The following is a 25,097-nucleotide window of genomic DNA, read 5'->3' as shown; positions in this document are numbered from 1 at the left end:
ATGTTAAGGACACGTACACCAGATAAATGGTATATGGGTATTTGGGATGCTTTTTTTCTCCTTGCAATTTCACTATTCAATAAAAAGAAAATCTGTCCCCTTGTAAGTTGGATTCTGATGCATTTAAGACTAGTCAGGTTAGCTGAACATTTTATGTAAGCCTGAAGCTACCATCCTTATCAGCATTCAGTGTGTGGAGTATATTATTGGATGGAAGTTTATGAGAGAATGTGTTTTAGCCATAAACTGATCACTTACATCATTTGCCAATTATGCTTGAGCAGCTATTGAGAACCTTGAGCCGACTTTGTCCTTTCAGGAGTAAGCCAGGGTGTAAATAAATAACTGTGTGAACTGCTTAATGTAGACACCGAGTTACTGATAAGAATAAGTAAGTTGAAAGTATGTGACCCAAGAAATATTGTTCAAAATCACCATACGATTTCTCTTTCTAGGAGGAGCTCTTGGATATTAAAGAACGCCCTCATTCCAAACAGAGGCCTTCGTGCCTCTCTGAGAAATATGACAGGTATTTATGGGGGTCAGCTTCTTGTTATACCAAACTTAGTAAATTAGGAGTTGTATTGTTTTGCTAGAATTAACAAGTGGGGAGATTTCAGGGGTAATGACATTGAGTTCCCACACGAGTACATTGCAAGTAAGCTTGAACATAAGTGGAATCTCACTGCGCTGTCTTCATCAGCTTCATTATTGATTAGCTAAAATTCAGAGATATAAGCTGCAGGGAACTCCAGGGACAACTGAACCGGTTCCCTTTCAACCAACTGGTGTTGAAACTAAAACTAGAAAATGACTTGGTCAAGGCACATAGTCACAAAGCAGAGTTGACTTGAGCACAGGAGTCCCCGCCAGGGTCTACCAGTGATTTTTTTGCACACGCTTTTGAGGGTCCTTCTTCAAGGGCCTGCCTTGGGTAGGATGATCAGCAGAACTCTGAGCCTTTTATCAGCCCTCTCCCCACCAAACAGGAGAACCATTAGGCCAATCAGATTAGCCCTTTTGCATCTTGGGCTCCCTCAAAAGAAGTAGAAAGCTTTGGTTTGACAAGGCCATAGCTAACAATGGTCTGAAAGTCTCTTACAGTAACCCTACATTGCATTTCTTATGGTTATCTTAAGACTCTAAGGTCACTTAAATATCAAGTTAAATACTTCATATTGGCCCACATTTTTTTAAGAATATGAAGTGTTTGTTTGGTAAAATAGGACATGCTATTGTAAAAATTTTGTATATGGACGGTTCATAGGGTTGCTGAAGCTGGACTTCACACCACTTACCCCTGGTAAGGGTGATCCTTGAATAATGGCTTTTCCAACTGGTTAGTATTTTTTGCTGAGTCTCAGATTAGCTGGAATTTTGGGTTTTTGGTTTTTTTTCTTCTTCATTAAAGCTGTAAAGGTTTTTTTTTTTTTTTGCCTCAAGTTGAATTTTCTTGTTACAGCTATTCCTTGGCATAAAATAAAGTTACCACAGGCACATGTACTCACTTTAATCCTGGAGTGGAGACATTGTGCCTAATATTGATAATGATGAAAATAAGAGACAGAGGAAAGGGCTTCTCATTCTGCTATTTCTCTTCTCTCAGAGAATTAAGATTTATTGGGTTCTTACACTCTGAGTGATCCTTGATAGGTAATATCTCCTTTATCATGAGGAGTTTGAGACCTGAACATTCACTGACTTAATGAAGAAACGTTGCACTGCTCCCTGCTGTGTGGCAAGTACTGTGTGTCAGGTGCTGTCGAGTACCATACCATCATCCTGGACTGTGGGTCTCTGCCAGGGTATAAATACTCCTGAGAGCCTGTCATGGCCACCGTCACAGGTTATTAAGGACAAGTGCAGGGTATGATGCTAGTGTGCAGCACAGCCTGGTCTGACCTGGGGGCGGAGAAGTCCTTTTTGCACAAGGCTGAAGGACATAGCTCAGTAAGGGGTCCAGAGGTCCCAGTCAGTGGTGGCAGAGCTGGAGTTTGGTACCAGATCATTAGGTTCCAGAGCTTCTGCTCGGCACACGGCACCACCTGCCACCCCATCATTAGCATGGGAGTAACAGTATCAGACCTAGACTGCACACCTTCGAGGGAAAACCCAAGACTGTCCATAGAAATTTTGGAAGAATATACACCAAGCGTTCCCGGAGCTGGTTCTAGTGAGAAGATTAAGGGGCTTTTTCCTGCCTGCACTAATGTTCAGTAAACTGAGGAGTCAGTATTTAGGGAGCATTTGTTTGTATAGGACCAGGGGTGGACACGCTTACTCTCAGACCACTGCTTTTCAAGTGACTACTGCTCGTTACATGAACAGTAGGAAACTGCTGCAGAGTTTGTTGGTTGTTTTTACTTTGAAAGAGGGAACCATTCTGATGGCCACCATGAAGTTTCACTGTGGAGAGGGGTTTCCACAACCTGTCACCTGCAGTAGTGGAAGTTAGACTACCTGTGTAGTTCGTGGCGCAGGAGCTGAACCATGTTGCCCTTTGACTTGCAGTGATGGAGTCTGGGACCCTGAGAAGTGGCACGCCTCCCTCTACCCAGCTTCTGGGCGGAGCTCACCAGTGGAAAGCCTGAAGAAAGAGCTGGACACGGACCGGCCTTCCCTGGTGCGCAGGATAGTAGGTAAGCAGTCTCCGAGAGGCGGGAGCAGTGATTTCAGAGGCAGTGCCCTTCGCTTCTGGCTTCATTCGTAGCTGGGAGAGTTTTAGGCGTTGGGAGAAAGTACCATTATCAGAAAACTGATTTAACAGTTCATTTATGATTACCTGGCAAGTAAAATCGTAGCCCTCCTGTGTGGCCATGGTGAGTAGATTTGCTTTTGTTTTCTCTGAACAGTAACTTTAAAAGAGCAAAAGTTCTAGATTTTGATAAACTCAGTTTATCATTTGTTAAAGTAGATCGGGCTCTTGGTGTCAATGCCTAAGAAAATTGTGCAAACCCACTGTCATAGATTTCCTTCATATTTTCTTCTAGAAGCTTTGTAGTTTTAAGGGTCACACTTATGTCTGTAATCTGCTTTGAGTTAATTTTTGTATGTGATAGCAATGTGATGATAAGGCTTTCTTGGCATATGGATAGTCAGCTGTTCAATACCATTTGTTGAAGAGAGACTTTAACTTTTAAAGTAGTTACTGTTTCAAATACTGACACCTACTATAGTTTATTAAATGATGAAACATTTGCTAATAATTATACAGATGGGCATTTAGTCAAGGGACTTCCCTGGCAGTCCAGTGGTTAACACTCTGCGTTTCCCCTGCAGGGGGTGCATGTTTGGTCCCTGGTCCAGGAAATCCCATGGACAGAGAAGCCTGGCAGGCTGTGGTCCAGGGGGTCACAAAGAGTTGGACACCACTGAGCGACTGAACACGCACACCGGGACTAAGACCCTGCATGCCATGCTGTACGACCCAGAAAAGAGTTTAGTTAAAAGGGTTGTGGAGATTAATCGTGGAAAGTTACTGATTATGAAGTACATTGCTTCCTCCAGAGAGATGAAGCAAAAGGCCCAACCTTTGTTAAAACTGTGTGACTCTCTGGCTGTTTCAGTGGTGACTCTCTCCCAGGACCCCAGTGGCCACCAGTCACGGACACACACCCCCCAGGGAGGAGAACTGCCCTTGCTGGGTCACCTGACTCTCTCTTTCTGGCATCTTTGCAGATCCACGAGAGCGTGTGAAGGAAGATGACTTAGATGTTGTTCTCAGCCCACAGAGACGCAGCTTTGGAGGGGGCTGCCACGTGACGGCTGCCGTCAGCTCCCGGCGCTCAGGAAGCCCGCTGGAGAAAGACGGCGACGGGCTCCGCCTGCTTGGCGGACGCAGGATCGGCAGCGGGAGGATCATCTCTGCTCGGACCTTTGAGAAGGACCACCGTCTTGGCGAGAAGGACCTGCGAGACTTGAGAGACAGGGACCGCGAGAGGGACTGCAAGGACAAGCGTTTCAGGGTTTGTCTCCCAGCTCCTCTGGCGCCTCGTGTGTGCACCTCACTGACCCCAATTTACTCTGTGATGCTGGGTGAGCACCGCCCATTCTTAGTCCAGAGGGAGAAGCCGAGAGCTGGGGTGGGGGCAGCCTCAGTCCACCACAGAGCATCACTTAATTTGTCAAGACTTCGGCTGAGGTAGAGATGCCTTGACTAGAATCTTACGTTTTATTTTGCATTGTGTACTTTTCCAGAGGGAGTTTGTGGATAGTAAGCGTGTCTTTGGTGAGCGTAGAAGAAACGATTCCTACACAGAAGAAGAACCAGAATGGTTCTCAGCTGGACCCACGAGTCAGTCCGAAACCATTGAGCTGACTGGCTTTGATGATAAGATACTGGAAGAAGACCATAAGGGGAGAAAAAGAACTAGGCGACGAACAGCCTCTGTGAAGGAAGGTCAGCCAAACCTCTGGGAGGGAAAGCTCACTGTTCTGAAATGAGACGTGTTCATAGTTGGCTTCATTGTATACTTAGAGATAGGCAGCAGTGTTAGAAGTGGTAAGTTTTTATTAGTGAAACTGCTTGCTATGCCTGAGTTCACTGTGTGTAGGCTGTATGTCTCCTCAACTTGTGTCCTGCCTGCAGTGCTAAACAGAACAGTCTCCCCCTACCCAGTAGGAGACTGTGTACACGAAAGGGCCCCCCAAAGGTCAGAGTATGTGCTAGAAATAACGAGGGGCCTCGTTCATTGAGCACGTGTGTGCTGGCCGTGCGCTGAGCATTTTGTCCATATAATCCTCAGCAACCCTGTGAGGCAGACACTGTCGCGCCCAGAGTACAGATGAGCAAATGGAGACATAGCTGCTCCTGTGACTTGTCTGTGGACATTGAGGAAGTGAGTGATGAGGTTAAGCAAGATGCTTGTGCTTCTGAGCCCACCTCCCTCACCATGGTGGCAGGCCTTCCTAGTCAGCTGTCACTTGGCTTCTCCCAGACTCACTTTTTCAGTCACCTCCCTGGCTAAACTGAAGAAGCCAGAGCTGAAGTGTGAGGGATGCCTGCTGCAGGGTGGGGTTCATAGTCATGTTCAGGGCAGTGACCAGGCTGGTGGTCTTGGGAGGAAGCAGTGAAGAGGCAAGTGGGCAACTTGAGAGACTTTGCAGTTAAACTGCCTTTGAGAGATGCCTTTGTCTTATTTCAGTTAGGCAAAGGCAATACCACCAAGTGTGATCTGTTCACCTAATTGTAAAGATCAGGCTTCTGGTGGGAAAAAGCCGATCTTTTTCTTAACTAAGATGAAATACGAATTTCAGCCATTCCTGTGTCAACAAGGAAGGAACCAAAAGTAGTGAAATATATCAGTAGTGTCACCTCCTCACCTCACAGATGCAAAAAGAGACAGGCCTGGAAAGGGGTAACAGCGGGGACCCTGCCGCATGGGTTTAATGGCAGAGCCTCAAGTGGAATCCAGGGCTCCTGGCTCCGTCACCCCCGCTGGTTAATCGCCCTAGTGACTGTCTTTAAGATGAACACATCCTCCAGTTGCATGTTGGCTGCAAGAATGAAAGGACGGGGAGGCCATCTACATGTGTATTTAGCTTTCCACTGAACTCGTATGTCGAGTGCTTTGCACATCACAGTGTGTGCTAGGAGTATCAGATGCGTTCTTTGCCTACGTGGTTTTGGCACAGTGTGTGTTAAGCACCTAGCATATAGGGCCTAGTGCTAGGTATTGTATATGTGGTGACAAATGAAAGTTTGAATATGTATTGCACTTATAAACAGAAAAAAAAAATTATCTGAAAGGAGGAAATTAAAGCCCTCCATTGATAGAAAATTTTAATTTGTGTTCTCTGTAATGAAAAATTTGTATTCATTCTGTACTTCCCTGGCTGCCCAGTGGTTAAGACTCCTCCACACTTCCACTGCAGGGGGCATGGGTTTGATCCCTGGTCAGGGAACTAAGATAATCCCACATGCTGCACTGCAAGGCCAAAAAGAGAAAAGTATATGTTCATTCTGAAATACGATAAAACTGAACCTTTGGTTGTCTTTCCTGGGTCCCTGGCTTTGGAGCCTATCATCACAAGTGGCCAGTTGTGTTTGTCTGCTAGAGCATGTTCCTACCCACTCTCAGTTGTTAGATCCAGTTTGCTCTCAAGCTGGCATAAAATTACACACAGGGCACTTTTGCTGCTTGCAAAAGCCATTCATCTGTTCAAGAGATGTTCTCATCTCCACACAGGAGAACAGGAGAATCATTAAAGCTTTTTTGTGAGCATTTGAACTAATTTCAGACTCTACTGGCTCTCATCGTGAAGTAGGCAGACAGGTTCCGGTGGGTTCAATGAGTTAGAAGCACCGCTCTAGTGGAAAAGGACACAGACTTGGCACTGATTAGGCTGTTGTTTGCCTTCTCTAGGGTTTGGTTTCTTTGTCTATAAAAGGAGGAAAATACCTCCACCAAAGTAGTAGTTTTAGTTAAATGTCAGTCAGCCTCTGCTGGCTGGCAGTGAGTGTGTGCTGACCCACTGCCTTGTCCAACGCACATAAACGCCGTCTCGCTGGGGCCTTAGGCCCTCAGAAGGCCCGGGGCCCTGAGGGGGCGGGCACCTCTGCAGAGGGCCAGTGCTGCCATCCGGGCACAGCGCAGAGCGCGGCGTGGAGGAGCACTGTTGCCTCCCGCTCCGGGCCGACGCCTCCGCCACCTGACAGTACTGAGACCTGGACGAGCAGGCCACCCCACCTGTCAGTTGCTGTAGCCCCTGCCTTGTGGTCTAGCTTCTGAAGTGTTGGAACCAAAGCAGATGACAGCACATAGCCTCTCTTGGTCTAGAATATCCTGGCTGAGTGACAACAAGACTGCAGGCCTACTGGGGCCTTTCCAGAGGGGATGGGTCCAGGCTTTGGCACTCTTGTTTCTTTTTTTTAACCCTAGGAGGACTTCATATCTGCTGTGATCTTGAAACCATAAGCAGCTCTTCCACAGGTGCTTTTGTAGGGAAGTGCTTTGGGAGCTCTGTTCTTCAGATTAAAAAGTTGAGTTTCCTGTATCTCTCAGTGCACTTATTTTAAAAGAAAAAAAAAAAAAGGGTTTGTTTTTATCTGAAGGATTTTGCTTTATGCCCATCCTCTGGCCAAAACTAAGATGTTCGCTTCCCTTAGCTTCCCATCCTAACAACTGGACATAACTGAGTTTTACATGTACCAGGCACTGCACAGTAAGGCAAAGCTGATGAGTCTCATCAGACTGTTAATATAATGTGATATGTACTCTGAGAGATAACACAAACATTATAGAGAAGGCGGTGATTAATTTTCTGGTAGGGTAAAACTGGGTAGGCAGGGCCTACTTCCCAGTGAAGGTGACATTTGAACTTTGCCTTGAAGGATGAACTGCAGTCAGTAGGCAAGTGAAAATTGCCCTTGGACTAGGTTTCATGTAACTGCTCTGACTTAAAGTGTTAATGCAGGTGCATGGGTGAGAGCTGAGCCAAGTTAATTTGGTTCCATTCTTATAAGATATGCTCAAAGATTGTCCTTTAAAAAAAAACAGAAGACGATCCACTGCATTATGGAAAACTTGAAGACGGGGCAGAGGACGGACCGTAGCCCTTGCTGAGTCGGGTGGTTGTGGCTTGGTACTCAGGCTTTCTCCTCCCCTGGCTCCCGTAGGAGCCATATGTGGCAAGTGCGGCACCAGTACAGGAAGTCTGCTTTTAAAGTCACCCGCAGCTCTTTTGCATCCGCGATAGTGCTGAGGCCACCAAATACCTCTGGAGCAGTGTGCCTGATCAGACTGTCTTTGTCCGGTTTTGCTTTCAGGCATAGTCGAGTGCAATGGAGGAGTGGCCGAAGAGGATGAGGTGGAGGTCATCCTCGAACAGGAGCCCGCTGCTGATCAGGAAGTGCCAAGGGAGGCCGTCTTGCCCGAGCAGTCCCCGGGAGAATTTGACTTTAATGAGTTCTTTAACCTTGATAAGGTGCCATGCTTGGCTTCGGTGAGTGTAGCAGCATGCTTATAATTAATCACAATTGGATCAGCCAATTGGGGTTAAATTTGACCTGAGTCTTTAAGATTCTATTTACAAGTTTTGTTTTGCTAGATGATTGGGAGTTTTTTTGACTTTATGCTTAGATATTATTTGAATTTTTGTTGGCTTTGTTTTGAGAGGCTAAGTAGAAATGATTGAGTGAGGATTCTGTACCAGTTAACTTTCTCCAGGCTGTTAGCATTGGACTAAAAATTCTTCAGATGTTTACGTGTTTGTTGTAAAAACTTACTGTGGAGGTGGATTTTTATAACTGGTGGTCAGTACCACACTGATCTGCATTCCTCGGGTAAAGCTGGTTAGTTAGGTGGTACCTGTGTGATGTGATGGTTCTGAAAACCTGTTGTGGGAAGGAGCACGGGACACCATCACAGTTGCTGTTACACTGTTGAGGTCTAGTCTTACTCGACTTTTAAAGCAGAAACAATAAGATATCCCAGACCTGCACTTTGTCCCTGCCCTTGCCCCATCCCCTTTGATCACTTAGGGATTAGCAATGCCTCATCAAATTTTAGGAGAAAATATAAAACTGTGACGTGTGCCCTCAGAACTCTCTAGTTGTTGAAACAGTGCATAGGACTGATGAGATAGAATTTTTAAAGCCATTTGACCAAAAGCATCTGTACATCTGAGACATCATTTATAGGACATGAAATACAGCTAGTAAGTTTGGCCAGTCCTTTGGCGTTATTGGTTCACGGACTTTAACTTACTCAGCTCCTGAACTATAACTGCTTCCTGATCGATTGTTACGTGAGTGGACAAAGCTGGGCCTGACCAAGCAGGCAGCATTGTCCTGACTCATTTGTCATTTGCCTGCTGCCCAGAGCCTAGACGATGGCCTCCCAGAACAGGTGAGCAGACACTGCATAGCGCTTACCGGTATGGGGCCACAGGTGAGTGCTAGGGCAGTAAAGCTTAAGTTCTCTATGGTGAGGACCAGATTTTATTTCCAGTCCATTGAGGACCAATACGTTAGTATAAAGTAAAAATATCGCAGCAATGCCAGATTGCTACAAAGTTTCTAAGCATTTACTGCAACTCTCTGAACTCACTTTATTGTGGACCAGCCTGGCCCAAGACCACACTTGTCCACAGTGCTGGTCAGGAGCAGGTTAAGGGTGGCTGCAAACCACCTGGCAGCTGCCTGGCTTTGCTCCTTAAGTTCTAGCACAGTTCTAACTGTTAGTCTGCTAGTCTGATATCTCGCTTACAATGAGCTGGCTAGTAGTCCTTTGGCTCACTGTGAGCAGAAGGGTTGCATCCAGATGTGAGTTTAATTTACCTGATCTAAAACCGAGTGGTCTTTTCAAATTCTTAGGAGACAGTAATTTTTTGTTTTTACACCAACTGTGTTTAGTGACTTCTTTTTTTTTTTTTTTGCATTCTCTTAGAAGACAGATGGAAATCTTATTGTAAAAAAGTTTTCACAGCTAGAGGTCAAAATTTAGAGGCCTGTACTTGGCTCCCACTGTGAGCACCTGTGAAACTTACCTGTGTGTCTTGACAGAGAAAGAATTCAAAGCTAAACTTTTAATAATAGGTAACATGCATACCATGCTGTTTTAGGCTCTACATTCAACAAGTCATTTAATCCCCAGAAAAACCTTGTAAGTTAGATTACAACCGTTTCCATTTTATAGATGAGGAAGCATGCACAGAGAGATTTAAATAACTTGCCTGAAGTCACACAGCTAGTAAGTAGTGGAAACTGAATTCTAGTTTTTGTACTTTGAGTTAATAGTTCTTTACTCCAAATTCCCCACCGCTGTACTGCCTATACAATATAAAAGGGGGAATGGAAACTGAGCACCATCTTATCGTTTAGCCCTCACCCTCGACCAAAACTTGGCTAGGAATTCTCTCCAGGCTTTTCATGAAGGTACTTACTCACTGCTGCTGTTGCTGCTACTAAGTCGCTTCAGTCGTGTCCAACTCTGTGCGACCCCATAGACGGCAGCTGACCAGGCTCCGCCGTCCCTGGGATTCTCCAGGCAAGAACACCGGAGTGGGTTGCCATTTCCTTCTCCAATGTGTGAAAGTGAAGTCGCTCAGTCGTGTCCAACTAGTAGTGACCCCACGGACTGCAGCCCACCAGGCTCCTCTGTCCATGCGATTTTCTAGGCAACCGTACTGGAGTGGCTTGCCATTGCCTTCTCAGACTTACTCACTAAGGTCTATATATTCTGCAATAGGTTCGCTTAAAAGCAAAGCTGGGATCAGTAAAGAGATGCTCTGTTTGTACTGTATAAACAACTAGACTTATAATGCTCAGAAAATGACCAATCAGTTGGGGAAAGTAAGGGCAATATAATGTTTGAATATCAACTGACAAATGATATAAACTGTTTGCAGTAGTACCTGGCACTTAGTAGGCCCCATAAATGTTGGGTAGTAATTGGCATAGACAGAATTGCACCTATATTTGTAAGTTACATTTACTAGTATTATAGTACATTAGAAGCTGACAGCCACAAAAATCTGTACAAAGTGAAAATTTGGATCACACGTGCAAATAATTTCAGTCAAATAAATAATTAAAAATAAGTTGATTTTAGATATGCACCTCTTACCACAGAGCCTCACACATAACAGGTACATAGAACTATGTCAAATGAAGGAAAAGGAAATCGAAACAGAAATCCTAAATCACTTAGTGATGAACAGGAACGTAACAAAGGAAAACCTTGGTGGTATAATCAAAAGTATGCTCAGAAGATAACAGGTAGCCTTAAATGCATTCATTAGAAATCCAAAGAAAAATCAAACTAGAATGAAGCAAATACAAAAATATAGACATTTCAATGAAAGTGGAAAGTAAGAAAAGCATTGATCAGTAAAAGCTAGTAATTGTCAAAGAGCAAAAATATTTCACAGTATCTGTATCAGCATAATATGAATCCTAGGATATAAGCAATCTAAACGACCTCTGACAGACCAAACTAGCAGTCGTATGGGTTACCTTAAAAATGCTATTAAAAATGTCTAGAAGGAGCAGTTGAAACATACCAGACTGCAGTTCACAGCCTCCTCAAAGACTTGATGAGAGGAGGCTGTGGGATGTAGCAGCATACAGCTGAGCATTGGAGCATCCCAGCTGACTCTGCAGTAAAAATGACTGACCAGATTGACTCTTTGGATTCTTTTTGGCTTCAAAATGCTCTAGTTCTTGAAATTGGCATTTCCAGTAAACATGAGTAAAAGTGACTTTGTTTCTGCGTATGTTTTAGCTATAATAAAACTAAGCTTCTCTAACAAAGTTGGTCACTGATCAAAGTATGGAAATGAGTTTCTCAGCACTTCCTGTCAGATCCTCAGAAAACATCCAGATACTTTAGATTCACTTTCTTTACTTTTTCATGTTCCTCCTGTGCATCTTCTGGCTTTTCTCCTATACAGTATGATCAGAGGAGATAAAAGCAAAGTACAGTGCAAAACTATTTTTGCTATTTGTAAAATTTCAAACTCTTTCCAAAATTAAAATATTTTAAATAGCTGTGGCTTTTACTTTTAAAAATAACCATTTTTCACCAAGGCGGTTGTGTTTTGGGTACAGTTCCCAATTTTTCACAGTGAAACATCACTTTATAATGCTTATCTTAAAATTTAATGATTGCAAATTAGTGCATTTGAAAGTCAGCATTATTCAAGCTGTGAGAGTTTACAAGTGGAATGTGATTGAATCTGCTGAACAGTACCTGCGAAGACAGAAGTTATGAGTTCTAGACTTCAGATAAAACAAAGTCCCTAACTCCATCATATATGTACAAGTCTTGGGAAAAAACCTGTTTGCTGTTTTTGCCTTACTGTCAAGGATGGGCCTCATTTTTGGATTGATATTTGCTTTATCTTTTCTTTTTTAAATATTGGTCAGAGCACTGCATAAAGATCAATTTGGGTATTTAATTAGATTTATAATAGGGTACAACTGAAAATTTATTTCCAAAAAATGCTTAAATCTAGTTTTCAAGAAGGACTGGTAATAGAAATTACTGTTATGAAACACTGTTGAAAAATTATTTTTGATCATAATGCATCATTTAATTGCTCTTATTAAACCAAAAACTATGGGGGTCAGATTTAAAAGAAAACAAACACCTGAAACTTTGCATGAAATTCAAACACATATTAGAGATCATTTAAAAGTTTGTCTTTCACATTTTGACACTTCTTAAGCTTTGACTTGGAAATATGAGCTCTACTTTTTAGCTTTTGGGTTCTGAAATTAAAAGCATTGGATTTCACGGTGTTTATTACAACCTTGAGGATGTTGAAGTTTGAAGCAAGGGTTTTTTTTCATCAGCTCTCCACACCTGATGCTTAGTTGAAGGCCACTCATCAGCTTGGCAGCGGAATGCTTTACTTTGGTGCTGATTTTGATTTTGAAACTGTGCCCTCTTAGAACATTCATGGATTTTCTAATGAGACAAATGATAGAAAATCAGAACACCTTCTGTGGCACAGAGGTTTTGCTTTATATGCTTAGAGAGTACATGGTTATGCCCAAGTTTGGGTTACTCAGAAACGATCCAGGAGGGGAAGAGAAGTTAAAGATGTTCAAAATCCTAAGTTCTGAGGGTGTTTGCCTTCAGGTCAGCAGCATCAAAGGAAGTTTCAAAGTAAGTGACCTTTCCTTAAAATTTGAATCTTCTTGTCCTTTTCACCTGGAAACTGTTATCTTAGCTTCATTTCTCCCTTTAGATGATAGAAGATGTTTTGGGAGAAGGTTCAGTCTCCGCCAGTCGGTTCAGTAGGTGGTTCTCTAACCCGAGCCGATCAGGAAGCCGATCCAGCAGCCTTGGGTCAACACCTCATGAAGAACTGGAGAGACTGGCAGGTACAGTTGCTTCAGATTCTGCCCTGGACACAGACTTGAGCTTTTCTAGATATGCTTCATTTCATCTTCATTAGTCAGGGGTCCATTAGCGTTCGTGGGTTTCTGGATACTGAAAAATATCCTTCAATTTCTGTCCTTTTAATATTGTTGAAGATGTGTTTCTGTGCTTTACTGAGGACCAATTAATTATACATATATTAACTTGCCATATTAGGTCTGGAACAAGCCATCCTCTCTCCTGGACAGAACTCGGGGAATTATTTTGCTCCTATACCATTAGAAGACCATGCTGAAACTAAAGTGGATATTCTAGAAATGCTACAGAAAGCCAAAGTGGATTTAAAACCTCTCCTTTCCAGCCTTTCTGCAAATAAAGAAAAGCTTAAAGAGAGCTGTAAGTGTCTGTTAGAGTCTGTTTTAGGTATTTGAAACATTTGGATGCTCAGTCTTAAGGCAGAATCAGTTTTAACAGACTGCTATTTCATCAAAAGTCAAATAGATGGTGGGTTTTGTTTAATGTTCTTCAAAAACACTTATCAAACAGTACCACCTCTTTTGAGAATCTACCAGATCAGCAGGTCACTGAACTGTGTGGCAAGAACTTTTCTTCTAAGTCCTGCTCACCTGGAGCCTGAGTAGAACCCTCTGGTGAATATTTGGTCCTCCTGAGCATAACCTGGCAGCTGCTCACACCTCTGCCCCGGTCTGCCGTGTTCTCTGCTTAGGTTATGAGCCCTGAACATGCAGCCTTGATGATAGAATAGCCATCGTGCAGCAGCGCTCTTGTTCTTGTTGGGAGTCCTGTCCCTCATAACGAGAAGACTCTCTATAACAGGCATCCTCCTGCAGGATCTCAGTGCCTTCAGTTTGGCTGTTTTTGGTATCAGTCTTTCCTGACAGCTTCACTTCAACTGTGAAATAACTCATTTTCACCTTATCCACCACAGGGTACAAAGACAGTTCCTACCACATATTCCTTTGCTTGGCTTAACCGAGACTTTCTCAACCTTTCAGCACATTCAGGGGTTGTGCTTTCCGTGGAGGAGGTGGAAGCAGGGCTCAAGGGCTTGAAGGTTGACCAGCAAGGGAAGAATTCGACTCCCTTTATGGCAGAACATTTAGAGGAGACCCTGAGTACTGTGACCAGCAATCGACAGCTCAAAAAAGATGGAGACATGACTGCATTCAACAAGCTAGTGAGCACCATGAAGGCAAGTGGGACTTTGCCTTCTCAGCCTAAAGTCAGTGTAAGTATTTGGCACAAACCCCAGCCTTTTCTCCTTTTCTTTCTATTCCACTTCCCATCCAATAAATGGATTTTTAAAAAGGTATTCTGAGTAAGTTGGAAATTCTTTAGTAGTCATTTGATCCTCGATGCTTTTGTGTGTTCTCTAATTACCACTGTACTGTTTGTTACTTGAAAAAGCAGGTTTATCTGTATGTATTGTGCGTGACAGTATAGAGACTGATAGATTCAGATATGACTTCCTTATCTTAACTCAGTGCTTTAAAAAAAATGGTGTAAAAATACCTTTTGGGATAAACTCTAGAAAAAGTTCTCTGTTTATTCAGCTGTTGTTATTTAGTCGCTAAGTCGTGCCTGATTCTTTTGCAACCCCATGAACTATAATCCACCAGGCTCCTTTGTCCATGGGATCTCCCAGCAAGAATACTGGAGTGGGTTGCCATTCCTTCTCCAGGGGATCTTCCCTACCCAGGGATGGAACCCGCATCTCCTGCATTGGCAGGAGGATTCTTTACCATTGAGCCACCAGGGAAGCCCTTATTCAGCTACTTAGGTTAAAATAGTTTACCATATTTTTATAGTAAAATCTTTTCACAGCTTCTAATTACTCCCAGATACCTGGGATTATTTGCTTTCTTGATTAGGTAGTTGACAGATATACATAGCATTTGTAAAGTATCTAAGAGGGATTTTTCAAGACAATTGCATTCTGTTTATTTACTAATAGAAGAAGCTGTGACTCCAAACTTATAAAACACCCTTAGGCATGAAGTTGGGTTACAAGGTGATGGTATGTCAGTAAATGCAGGTGTGTAACCCGTACTGGTCTTGCGCATAACACATTTAGAGGGTGCCTCTCAGCCACGGTCTGTGTTATTATTGCTAACCCTTGATGATTACAGAGTGAAAGGGAAACAGTAAATCGAATAATATTAATTAAAAAAAAATAGACTCATTCTAGTTGCTAAGTCATCGCAAATTTGCCAAATTGAGTTTTACCTGTTTTTCTTGACACCTTCTTGTCTGGGAAGTACTGGTTAACCATAGGGGAAGCATGTGTTTCATTGTGCCTTGTATCAAGGGAGAACAGCTGATTTTTGATATTTTGAATCTGACTAGCTGTTAGTGATAAATCCTAACAGAGATACCTTTGTTCCTGGCCTACCTCCCTGACTCTCTACCTCCAGAAGGAGACATCTCAGATAGGTAGAGTTATTCCACACCGTGACAGTTACAGGGGAGTGTTCCTTGTAAGCTGCTTTAAATAATTTCCGTGCAAGGAACTATTAGATGTAAATGCTTTCAGATGAGGACCAGATCACTTGGCTATAAACAGTCCTGTTCTGCTTTCCTGTTACCTTTATGTCGTGGTGATTAGGTGCTGACTATAGCAGTGTGGGTCAAATCTCGTAAATAGCTTCTTTCAGTATAAGTAAAGAAATGGGAGCCGGGGTGGGGGTGGGTTCAACTGTTTACCTGATGATGCTTTTGAACATTTTGTTTCAGATATGATTCTAGGGTTTGATATTAACACAGTTGCCCATGAGCTGTGAAGATAACTTGCTTGATGTTGGGGGTTCAGTGCTCTGAAATATATCTGGCTTCAGCTGAGGGAATGAGCGTCAAACAGATGCAGAAAGGAGTGGATGATATAATTTAAGGTGCTAGGCAAAGGGGAACACAAACTCAACCTAGGAACAGAAGCAACAAGGAAGTAATCTGGGAAGTGCACCAGGCATTATCCCAAAATACTGCTTTCTTTGCATGTCGCTGTTTGTCACAGACTGCTTCCAAGCCTTTAGTCACTACAGCTGTGTGTGTTACGAGTACTATTTCTGTTCTGCCTCCAGCCATTGTGGTTCAGTCATACTGTTTATCCGCAAAAGAGGACATATTGGTTCAGTCTAAACTCTATTTCAAATTAAGTTGTAGACTCTATCCTCCAAGTATATAGCAAGCCATCTAGTATAAAGTTGTGTATTTGTTTTTGTTAGTTGGAATTAAATGACTCTTGAGGAGATCTTATTAAAATCATTTACAGTCCATTCCAATTCCAAAACCAACAATGAAAACACTTGCATATTTTGGGGCTCTTTGTCATGCCTGAGAACACTGCTCTGGACCTTCGCAGTTGCAGCTGGTGGAAGGGAAACTTGACAGAGAAAGCACTTCAGGCAGAGCACCAGAGGTAATACAAGTTGGATGCAAAATATAACTGCTACTGCATTAAAAGAACTGAAAGTGGAAGATTTTAATTTCACCCTGAATAGGAGACCCACTTTGGAATAGCTGTTTAAAAATAATAAAGTTTAAATTTCCTAAAATATGAAACTCTGAAATATAACGATTTTGGCCGAACTCGCATTTTTTTGGTACCATCTATGATCTGTGCTGCTGCTGCTAAGTCACTTCAGTATCTTGTTAAAGATAATAGCTAGCAAAGGTTGCTGCGAACATTAAAATCTGTAAATTATCAAAATTTCCTACTTGTGGCCTCTTACTAAACAAGTTTTCCCCCATTGCGCCATTTTCTTTTTCCCTTCTTTTGGATGCAATGTTAGAAATAATGAAGTGGACCTAGGGTTACCAGAGAGGAAAAGACCTTGTCTAAGGGTCTCTGAGTGGACTTTGCATGTACATGTGAAAATTCTTCCTGTTCCGAGATCTTTGGGACCTGTGCAATAAGAGAGTGGGACAAGTTGATCTAAGTTTTCTGTGATTTGGACATCATTCTGCTGTTAAGTGCCAACTCCCTGGGGAGTTTTTAATGTTTTTCTTGTGGTCCCCAATTAAGTATGTGAGAAGGTTAAAACCAGTTTTCCTTTGACTTTTTTAGCGAACCCTTGAAAGCCATTTGATGTCCCCTGCTGAGATTCCAGGCCAGCCTGTCCCTAAGAACATCTTGCAGGTACTTCACAATCTTATACCAAGGCCTTGGAGTCCTGAACAGTAGTCCTCCAAACTGGTTTTGTGTGGTGGGCCAGCTTTGGGCCGTAGAGAATGATCCGTGTTGCCTGGCAACAAAGGATACGGTTTTGCTGCCTGACATAGTTCTCTGTAGCTATAAATGTGGGGTGGGTTGGTGGCTAAAAAAGATGATCGAGTCAAGCCTTGGCTTCCCATTTGCAGGTTTGCAATTTCTGTGGAAATTTAAAGTATCTAACCTATATTTATATAATAACTTAAAGGAAATGTTGGTAGCTGAGCATTCAGAGAAGTTTGTTGCATGTACCTGTGCCAAGACCTTCAGTGAAGCAGGAGGGAGATTCATCATTGGCTTCCAAATTCATAATCCACAGCCTCCGACTAGGAGGAAGACCTAGGCTTGCTCACAAGGTTTGACTTTTCTGCCCTTAGGAACTTCTGGGCCCACCTGTTCAGAGACCTGCTTCTTCCAATCTCCTGAGTGGCCTTATGGGGAGCCTGGAGCCCACGACTCCATTGCTGGGCCAGAGAGCACCCTCTCCTCCATTGTCGCAGGTGTTTCAGACGAGAGCAGCCTCAGCAGACTACCTTCGTCCCAGAATACCATCGCCAATTGGTAAATGCTTTTGTGCACAGGTGTCCATCTGTCATTTCCCTTCCCCTTCCCCTCAGGTATACCCATCTCCTAAAACTGGCAGTCTTTTTCATTGGTACCCTTGAAGAGTTTAAAAAAGAAATGTGCTGATCTGTTATGCTTTTTTCAGGGGTGGTAAGGACACAAGTGGAAGGTAATTATCTAGCTGCCCTTCTGGATAAATAGGTTTATGTTACAGTTTTGTATTTTTTCTCTGGAGAACTAAATTGGATCCAGCTCTTTAGTCATCTTCCTTATTTGGGAAATTCAACTGAAAAAAATTAATTCGGCTCCTTAGGTTTTTCCTTCATAGAGAAGTCAGACTAGTGGCTCTCTGCCAACCTGATGAAGCTATACACAACCAACTGTGAGGTATTACGGCTGATTCAGAACACGAATGGGAGAAGCACTTCCAGAAAGCTGTGTTAGCAGAAGTGTTGTGCAGAACCCAGTGTTCCTGTACCCGCGACCACTCTAAGCTGCTGGCTGTTCTGACCCCTGCCAGTCATACTGTGAGAGAAAGTTTCTATAATCTTTCCACAGTTAGGGAGATCGAATGGAAAGAGTGTGAACCTCAGAACACTGGTGTCTGCTTTGGTACCAGCTGGTGTAGTTACAGTGAGCCAGATCACTGGCTAGAAAAGCTCTTCTCTCCCAGATAGAGGTCTCGGCTCTGAAGAGACAGCTTAGTGGGGGATGGATACAACAGCAGCTTGAATCATTACGTCCTCGTTTAGAGGTCCATGAGGTTGCCACTGTAGGGGCATGGAGGAAGAGTGACATCATCAGCCCAGGAAGTCAGTCCTTCCTGAAGGAGATGGTGCTCAGCGAGGAGCATCATGCAGTCGAGATAATGCCTCTCTGAGGGACAGGTGCTAACTTGACACACACTGAATCTGTAACCTTCCCAACAGGTTTCACGTCAGGACCACAGCAGCTCCTCGGAGATCCATTCCAAGGCATGCGCAAGCCCATGAGCCCAGTCACAGCCCAGGTCTGGCTGAGCTCTTCCTCAAACTAGTCTTCTTGTTTGCTTTCCACCCTTGTTGCTTGTGGGATATAGAATTAAATGGCTGTAATGCTTGGAAGTGGTTTTGAACTGTAACTCAAGCTCAGTGAAGGCTTGGTGAAGTTATATCATCATATAAAGTCATAAATCACTAATATCCAGTTCAGTGGATGGCAGCACAGTTTAGCCAGGTTTGCAGTATCTCAGTTTCTCTTAGCTGCTGCTTGAAACATACCTCTTCTGAAAGATCAGAGAGAGACCTTTGTAGAAGGTGCACTGACTGTCACTTTTCTGCTGACTCCCCCTCTGCCACATCTGTCCAGCAGATGAGCCAGCTAGAATTGCAACAGGCAGCTTTGGAGGGGCTGGCCGTGCCACACGACCTCGCGGTGCAGGCAGCAAACTTCTACCAGCCTGGTTTTGGCAAACCGCAGGTGGACAGAACCAGAGATGGATTCAGAAACAGGTAAATTTCTAATCCTACCCTTGTGGAGGTTTGCCAATGAGTTATCCACAGTATCATTTCTGTTGTACATACTGATACACTGTACAACATATGGTGACAGCTCTTACCTACCGAGTGTTCAGTAGAGGAAATTGTGTAATTGAATTCTGTTGGAGAGGCATAGGCTTTTCATCCTATGTAATTTTATTCATATTCTTCATCTAAAAGATTGGTTTTTACGGATGTAGCTGGCATAGCTGCTTATTTGTGGTTATGCTTACGAGATGATGGAAAGTAAAATGCCACCTCACTTCCTCACCCTCAGGCTCCCTGTTGAGTATCAGAGTGTCCCTTGAGTCAGGTTTGTTGATCAAATAATTTCTGACTTCACTCTTCTCCTGTCCTCTCCACGAGTTTCAACAGGCAGTGAAATGAAATGAACCATAAGTTGGGGAAGAAAGAGCAGCAATATTGTCCTTTCTTTTTTTATTGTAAAATAAAACAGGCAGAAAACTGCACGAAGCAAATGTGTAGCTTATTGTAAGGCAGACGCCCTTGTCAGCTCCCCAGAAGCCCTCCCTGGGCCTTGTCCCAATACCCCTTTCTCCAGAAGTGACCATTGTCCAGTCTCGAAAAGAAAAGTAGTCGCCACCTTCGTATTTTTAGTTTTATCACCACAGTGGGCATCCTTAAACACAGTGCTCCCGCCCCATATAGCATTTGGTACTTGAAACTTGTTTGCTTTGATGTGATTATTAAAAGTGCTGCCGCGGTGTCTGTCTGCATCTGGTTACGTGTTGACACTTTCAGAAAGCACCCTGGTCTTCTGCATAAATGTGCCCGCCCTGTAAGAGCCGCCAGCCTGGACAGAGAGCCCACGACTGACCTGCTGAGCCCCTTCCGTGGGCTTCTCTCTACAACGTTACAGTTTGTTGACCTTCAAAGCACTTTAGATATCCACAACTTAACTCGCTCTTGGCAACAACTCTGTGAGGTAGATGGGGTAAAGAAGTACATTTGACAGGTACAGAAACTTAGGTTTTTCAAATGTGACTTACTTGAAACTAGCAGGTAGGTCCAAGACACTGTCAGTTTTTGGATCAGATGGTAGGCCCTCCCTGTACACCTTGTGTACAGTCGTGGCCCCCAACAGACATGGTTTCTTCTTGTCTTGCTTTCTTTACCTCTTCGTCGCTCAGAATGCTCTCTCCCCTCGCTGTCCTACCTGATACAGACTAGAAGGCAGCCAGGGATTTAGGGTTCCCTTCTGCTCATGAGTGCGTGAACTTCAGAGTCATTGACTGTCCTCAGGCTTTGGCCTTTGCAGTACAAAGTCTGACATGACTGAAATGCAGTGAAGCTTTGATTAGCCAGTGAGCTCACATAGTTCATTCTTCTCTCAGCATATGTGGTCTTTAACTCTTTGCTGTTTTCTTCCAAGAGAGAATAAGTAGAAAGTCTGGGGAGAGAAGGAAATCTGCTCTTTTAAACTTTATTTGGGAGGCCCGGGACCAGCCCTGTATGCAGACCCGGAGAGGCAGGGAATGCTCCGGGTGACTGGGCCCTAAAATAGCTCAGTCTTGGTGCTGTGTCCGACTTGAACGGGTGTCTCTCAGAGCCTCAGTTCTGTGCCAGGGACTGTGGTACTCGGTATTGCTCCCTACCCTCCAGAGCACAGCCTGCCCTACAGAACGAAGGCCCTCTCCAGCCTGCCTCACTGGCATAGTCAGCAACAAGCTACACACCTGCCCTGGGTAACCCTACACGCTCAAGACCTTCCCACATCCCTGCACCTGTTCCTTCTGCCCCTCATCTCCCATCGTACTCTGCCGGTACCCTTGACGTGCCGTGTTTGCCCTAGATTAGTCTCTCCGCCGTTAGATGGCAGCTCTCACAAGGCGCAGGACTGTGTGTCATGAAGCTTTTGTCTCTCCTCTCCTCCGAACTTGGCATATAGTTTTGCACGTGTTAGACACTTATTAAATGCTTGGGAAATTGAAGAAAGGAAATGGGATGTTTCCTGGACTGGCCTTGAGTTTTATACAGTTTAAACTTGGAGTCTGAGCAGCTGGGGACTCACACTGATAACTGGTTTTTGTTTACAGGCAACAGCGAGTGACCAAGTCGCCAGCACCCGTGCACCGAGGGAATTCCTCTTCCCCTGCCCCAGCCGCCTCCGTCACAAGCATGGTCAGTGACCTCTGCCCTTTTGAATGACTCCTAGGCTTCCCCCTGCTTGGTGGTGCCTGCGTCACTATGTACCCCAAACTGTCCTTGAGTGCCTTCCACAGGAGTCAGTGATTTAACAGACGTTCATACCTGCCTGCTTCTTAGGTCCTCCCCTTTCAGGATAGTCTCTTAGGATTCTGAGTTCTAGTGAAGCCCCACGTAGGGGAAAGTGTGTTCCAGCAGACAGGAGAGTCAGGGCCAGGGCCTTCAGGGTGGTGTGGTACGTTCCGATGAATGGTCACTGGAGTGGGGGCAGAAGAGGGATGAACGTGAAGGACGGGAGAGGAAGGTGGGTGACGGGAGCTAGAGCGTGGGGAGTTCGGGAAAACATGGTGCGAGCCCACAAATTCAGATCCAGGTCTCAGTGAGATTTAAGGCTGCGAAAGAGTGGTTTGCTTATTTGCAGTGACAAGTCAAGCTTTACAACTGACTCATGAACCAGCATTATTTATTTTTCTAGGTTTCACTCACCCCACAGACCTTTATCACCTATTCAGGGCTGGTAAGATGAGGGGAAAAGACTGTTATTCTGTACTTCAGGACCCCAAGTGGTCTTTGCACCAAGCACCTTGAAGGCAGGATCTAGCTTTTCTGTGCGTAATTCATGCCCTGTCTCCTGTCATCAAGGAGGTTGTTTACTGAGAAAAGTTGCATGCACAGTAAAAACATCAATGTAAACACTGGCAATAAGGAGGTAGGAACAAATGACCCCAGATGGTGAGTACTGGTGCAGAGGAGACCATCAGGAAGCTCCTTGGGTTTTCTGGTAGCCAAGTTAAGGTAGGAAACACTAAGAGTACAGAGAAATTTAGGTTCTGTGGTTGCATCTGAAATGTCCTTTCCCAGCTTAGGGGAGGGGGCCTGCTGTTGCAGGGTTTTCTCCTGGCCATGTTTTTCCCCCTTCCCAGCCTAGCTCTGGGCTGGGGAATGCCTGGAGCAGAGGCAGGTAGAAGTTTCTGTGCTTTAACTAGCTGTGCGCTAGCTGCATCTTGGTTTTGATTAAAGTGAACTGTGAGCAAGGGATGGTGCGCTGGGGACGCTGCCTGTTCGGCCCATCCTGATGCTCTTCTTCCAGCAGCTAGAGGCCAGAACGTTGGAGTTGGCCTCTGCCACGTGCTGCCGAACGGGGGCTCTTCAGCTTCAATAGTTTGGCCACTTGATTAGGGAGAGGCAATTAAAGAACGTATGAATACTGTTTTCCTCTACAGCTTTCTCCTTCCTTCACTCCTACCTCAGTGATTCGTAAGATGTATGAGAGCAAAGAGAAAAGCAAGGAGGAGCCGGCCTCTGGAAAAGCAGCTCTTGGTGACAGTAAAGAGGACACGCAGAAGCCCAGCGAAGGTACTTCAGAGCTGTTGAGGCTGTGTGACAGCACCGGCCCACAGAGCCTTGGGCAAGGCCCCTGCTGCTCTGGACCTCAGTTCTGGGTCTAACGGGAGGAGTGGGCCAGCTTACAGTCACTTCAGTTCAGTTCAGTTCAGTTCAGTCGCTCAGTCATGACCGACTTTTTTTTTAGCCACTTGAAATTCTGACCAGTCTAATAGTACCATGAGTGCCGGCATTAGGAAGAACAAGCATTCAGGATCCTTATTTAGGCTTGAATTATGAGTACATTTATTTGGCAATTTAATAAAAGTTCAAAGTTTTATTTCTGAAAGGTTCTCTCCAGTCTGGAGACTAATTACCCAGTAAGATCTGTGCAGGGGTGAAGCATATAGGAGGTGTGTGAGGCTTTCAGAAATACGTGGAAAATGGTAAGAGGTTTTTAGAGGTTGTACAGTTCGGAATGTTAAGGACATAGTGAAACAGATTCTAATAAGTGAGGTTTACATAGGTCTAGGTATTGGTCTTGGAGAAGGAAATGGGAACCCACTCCAGTGTTCTTGCCTGGAGAATCCCAGGGACGGGAGAGCCTGGTGGGCTTCCGTCTGTGGGGTCACACAGAGTCGGACACGACTGACGTCACTTAGCAGCAGCAGCAGCAGGTATTGGTCTAAGAGCTTTCTGCCTGTGAGAAAGCTTCTGGGGAAAGGAAGGAAATCCTGTTGGTCCTATTAAAAGGCAGTTCAGATTCCTTCACCAGACAATAACTGCTCTTTATTCTTTCTGTTGTGAAGAATTTACATAGTTTTACTCACTTTTTCCCCTTAGGCTGAAAAGCACGTTAATCCCAGGCAGCCGACTAGGGCAGGACCAGCTCCCACACAGAGCCAGAGCACAGCCCTAACTATGGACGGAGCCAAGTGCCCGACCAAGTCAGGCCACCAGACCTGACGTGCCAGGCTTGCTTGCCCATAGCTGTTCTTGGATTGGGAAAAACAAAGATGGATCCTATTTTTTTTTTTTTAACGTTATCTCATTTACAACTTCAGAGTCTTTGGATTTTTAGAGTGTAGCAAAAATAAACTCTTCCAGCAAGGTGTTGGAAGACTGGAAAACTTGGGATCTACTCCAGGATCTACCCATGACCTTGACTAGGCCAGTTTATGAACTGGCAAAAAACAGTGGGCCCTACAAGGCAGTCCTCTAAATCTGTTGAGGGGATCAAATAAGGATTGTGAGCTTTCTAACAAATGAGTTACTGGTTCATCGGGAGGACAAAAAAAGTTTGTGAATACCAAAATATTCTGTCTGGATCCTTACAGAGAACCTCCTGTCATCCAGCTCTGTGCCCACTGCTGATCGGGACTCTTCTCCCACCACAAATCCCAAATTGTCAACCCTGCAGCGATTTTCCTGTTCCACCCCACTGTCCCAGACCAACCGTTACACCAAAGAACAAGATTATCGACCTAAAGCACCGGGGAGGAAGACACCCACCCTGGCGTCTCCAGTCCCAGGAGCACCGTTTCTCCGCCCCGTCCACCAGGTTCCCCTGGTCCCCCACGTCCCCATCGTTCGGCCTGCTCACCAGCTTCACCCAGGGTTGGTCCAAAGGATGCTGGCCCAGGGAGTACACCCACAGCATCTTCCAAGTTTGCTCCAAGCTGGTGAGTTGCTAACTTGGTGTGAGTTGCTAGAACCGATGAAGTGCTGTACCACTGGACAGTTTTTCCCCTAGAAAGACATTCCATTGGGTCCAATCTGATCTATTCCTTAGTCCATTGAAAGATTAGGAACCTAGCTTGAGCAGTCTTCTTTCTTAAGGAACTTTCAGATCAGCAAAACTGTATGGTCAAGCTTGAAAATTTTTAGGTAGATTATTTCTGACGTTTCTTCTTTCTGCCCAATAGGTGTGCTTCCCCCTGGGATGGACCTGACTCATTTACAGGGACTATCTGGCCCAATCCTGAGTCAACCCTTTTACCCTTTACCTGCCACTAGTCACCCTCTCCTAAACCCTCGTCCTGGGACTCCTCTGCATCTGGCAATGATGCAGCAGCAGCTACAGCGCTCAGGTAGGTTCAGGAGAGGACCAGATGAGCTAAGGGTTAGGAGTTTTGAACCAATTTCCAGTGAAGGGGATAAAATGATACTGTTTACTGATATATCCTAGCAAGACTGGATTGGGAATTCCTGTGAAGACAGTTGGAAAGCCAGGTGTACCCGGGCTTTTTTTTTTTTTGTCTGTTTGCCTTTTTGGAGAGGAGGCTGAGAATCCTTCTGACAGATTCAGCATAGGGACTGCTAAGAGTAGATACTCTCCCCAGCTTGAGTGGTTGCTTCTGCTTGTCATGGGGAGTAGGGGGTGTGTCGTCCTAGGATGGACTGTCAATACAAATGGCTTCTGAATAGCTCAGCTTTCCAAGGTACTGTTCTGGCATTTTGGAAAGGAGT

The 25,097-nt window shown here is 44.5% G+C and overlaps 1 protein-coding gene across 7 annotated transcripts in view; it reads left to right on the top strand.

Annotated features, from left to right (window-relative positions):
• Positions 1 to 25,097, top strand: part of EIF4ENIF1 (eukaryotic translation initiation factor 4E nuclear import factor 1) — a 40,468-nt gene that overhangs the window by 13,576 nt on the left and 1,795 nt on the right. For 4 of the 7 annotated variants that reach the window (XM_055404335.2, XM_055404334.2, XM_055404336.2 and 1 more), the window contains exons 3-18: positions 456 to 529; positions 2,512 to 2,639; positions 3,679 to 3,965; positions 4,198 to 4,399; positions 7,769 to 7,944; positions 12,697 to 12,832; positions 13,047 to 13,226; positions 13,847 to 14,079; positions 16,915 to 16,986; positions 17,436 to 17,619; positions 18,552 to 18,631; positions 18,970 to 19,112; positions 21,197 to 21,281; positions 22,529 to 22,661; positions 23,966 to 24,310; positions 24,554 to 24,718. In XM_055404335.2, the coding sequence (XP_055260310.1) occupies positions 456 to 529; positions 2,512 to 2,639; positions 3,679 to 3,965; positions 4,198 to 4,399; positions 7,769 to 7,944; positions 12,697 to 12,832; positions 13,047 to 13,226; positions 13,847 to 14,079; positions 16,915 to 16,986; positions 17,436 to 17,619; positions 18,552 to 18,631; positions 18,970 to 19,112; positions 21,197 to 21,281; positions 22,529 to 22,661; positions 23,966 to 24,310; positions 24,554 to 24,718 (2,623 nt within the window). Of the gene's footprint in view, positions 1 to 455; positions 530 to 2,511; positions 2,640 to 3,286; positions 3,421 to 3,678; positions 3,966 to 4,197; positions 4,400 to 7,768; positions 7,945 to 12,696; positions 12,833 to 13,046; positions 13,227 to 13,846; positions 14,080 to 16,914; positions 16,987 to 17,435; positions 17,620 to 18,551; positions 18,632 to 18,969; positions 19,113 to 21,196; positions 21,282 to 22,528; positions 22,662 to 23,965; positions 24,311 to 24,553; positions 24,719 to 25,097 lie in introns of those variants that run through there. The other 3 variants (XM_055404337.2, XM_055404338.2, XM_088828339.1) reach the window with 3 other exon arrangements.

Source organism: Moschus berezovskii, chromosome 19 (genome assembly GCF_049115385.1).
Source record: "Moschus berezovskii isolate FMDL1 chromosome 19, NW_MosBer_1.0, whole genome shotgun sequence".
NCBI classification, from domain to species: domain Eukaryota; kingdom Metazoa; phylum Chordata; class Mammalia; order Artiodactyla; family Moschidae; genus Moschus; species Moschus berezovskii.
The sequence above is the reverse complement of the archived record's forward strand: the minus strand, read 5'-3'. Positions and strand labels throughout refer to the sequence as shown.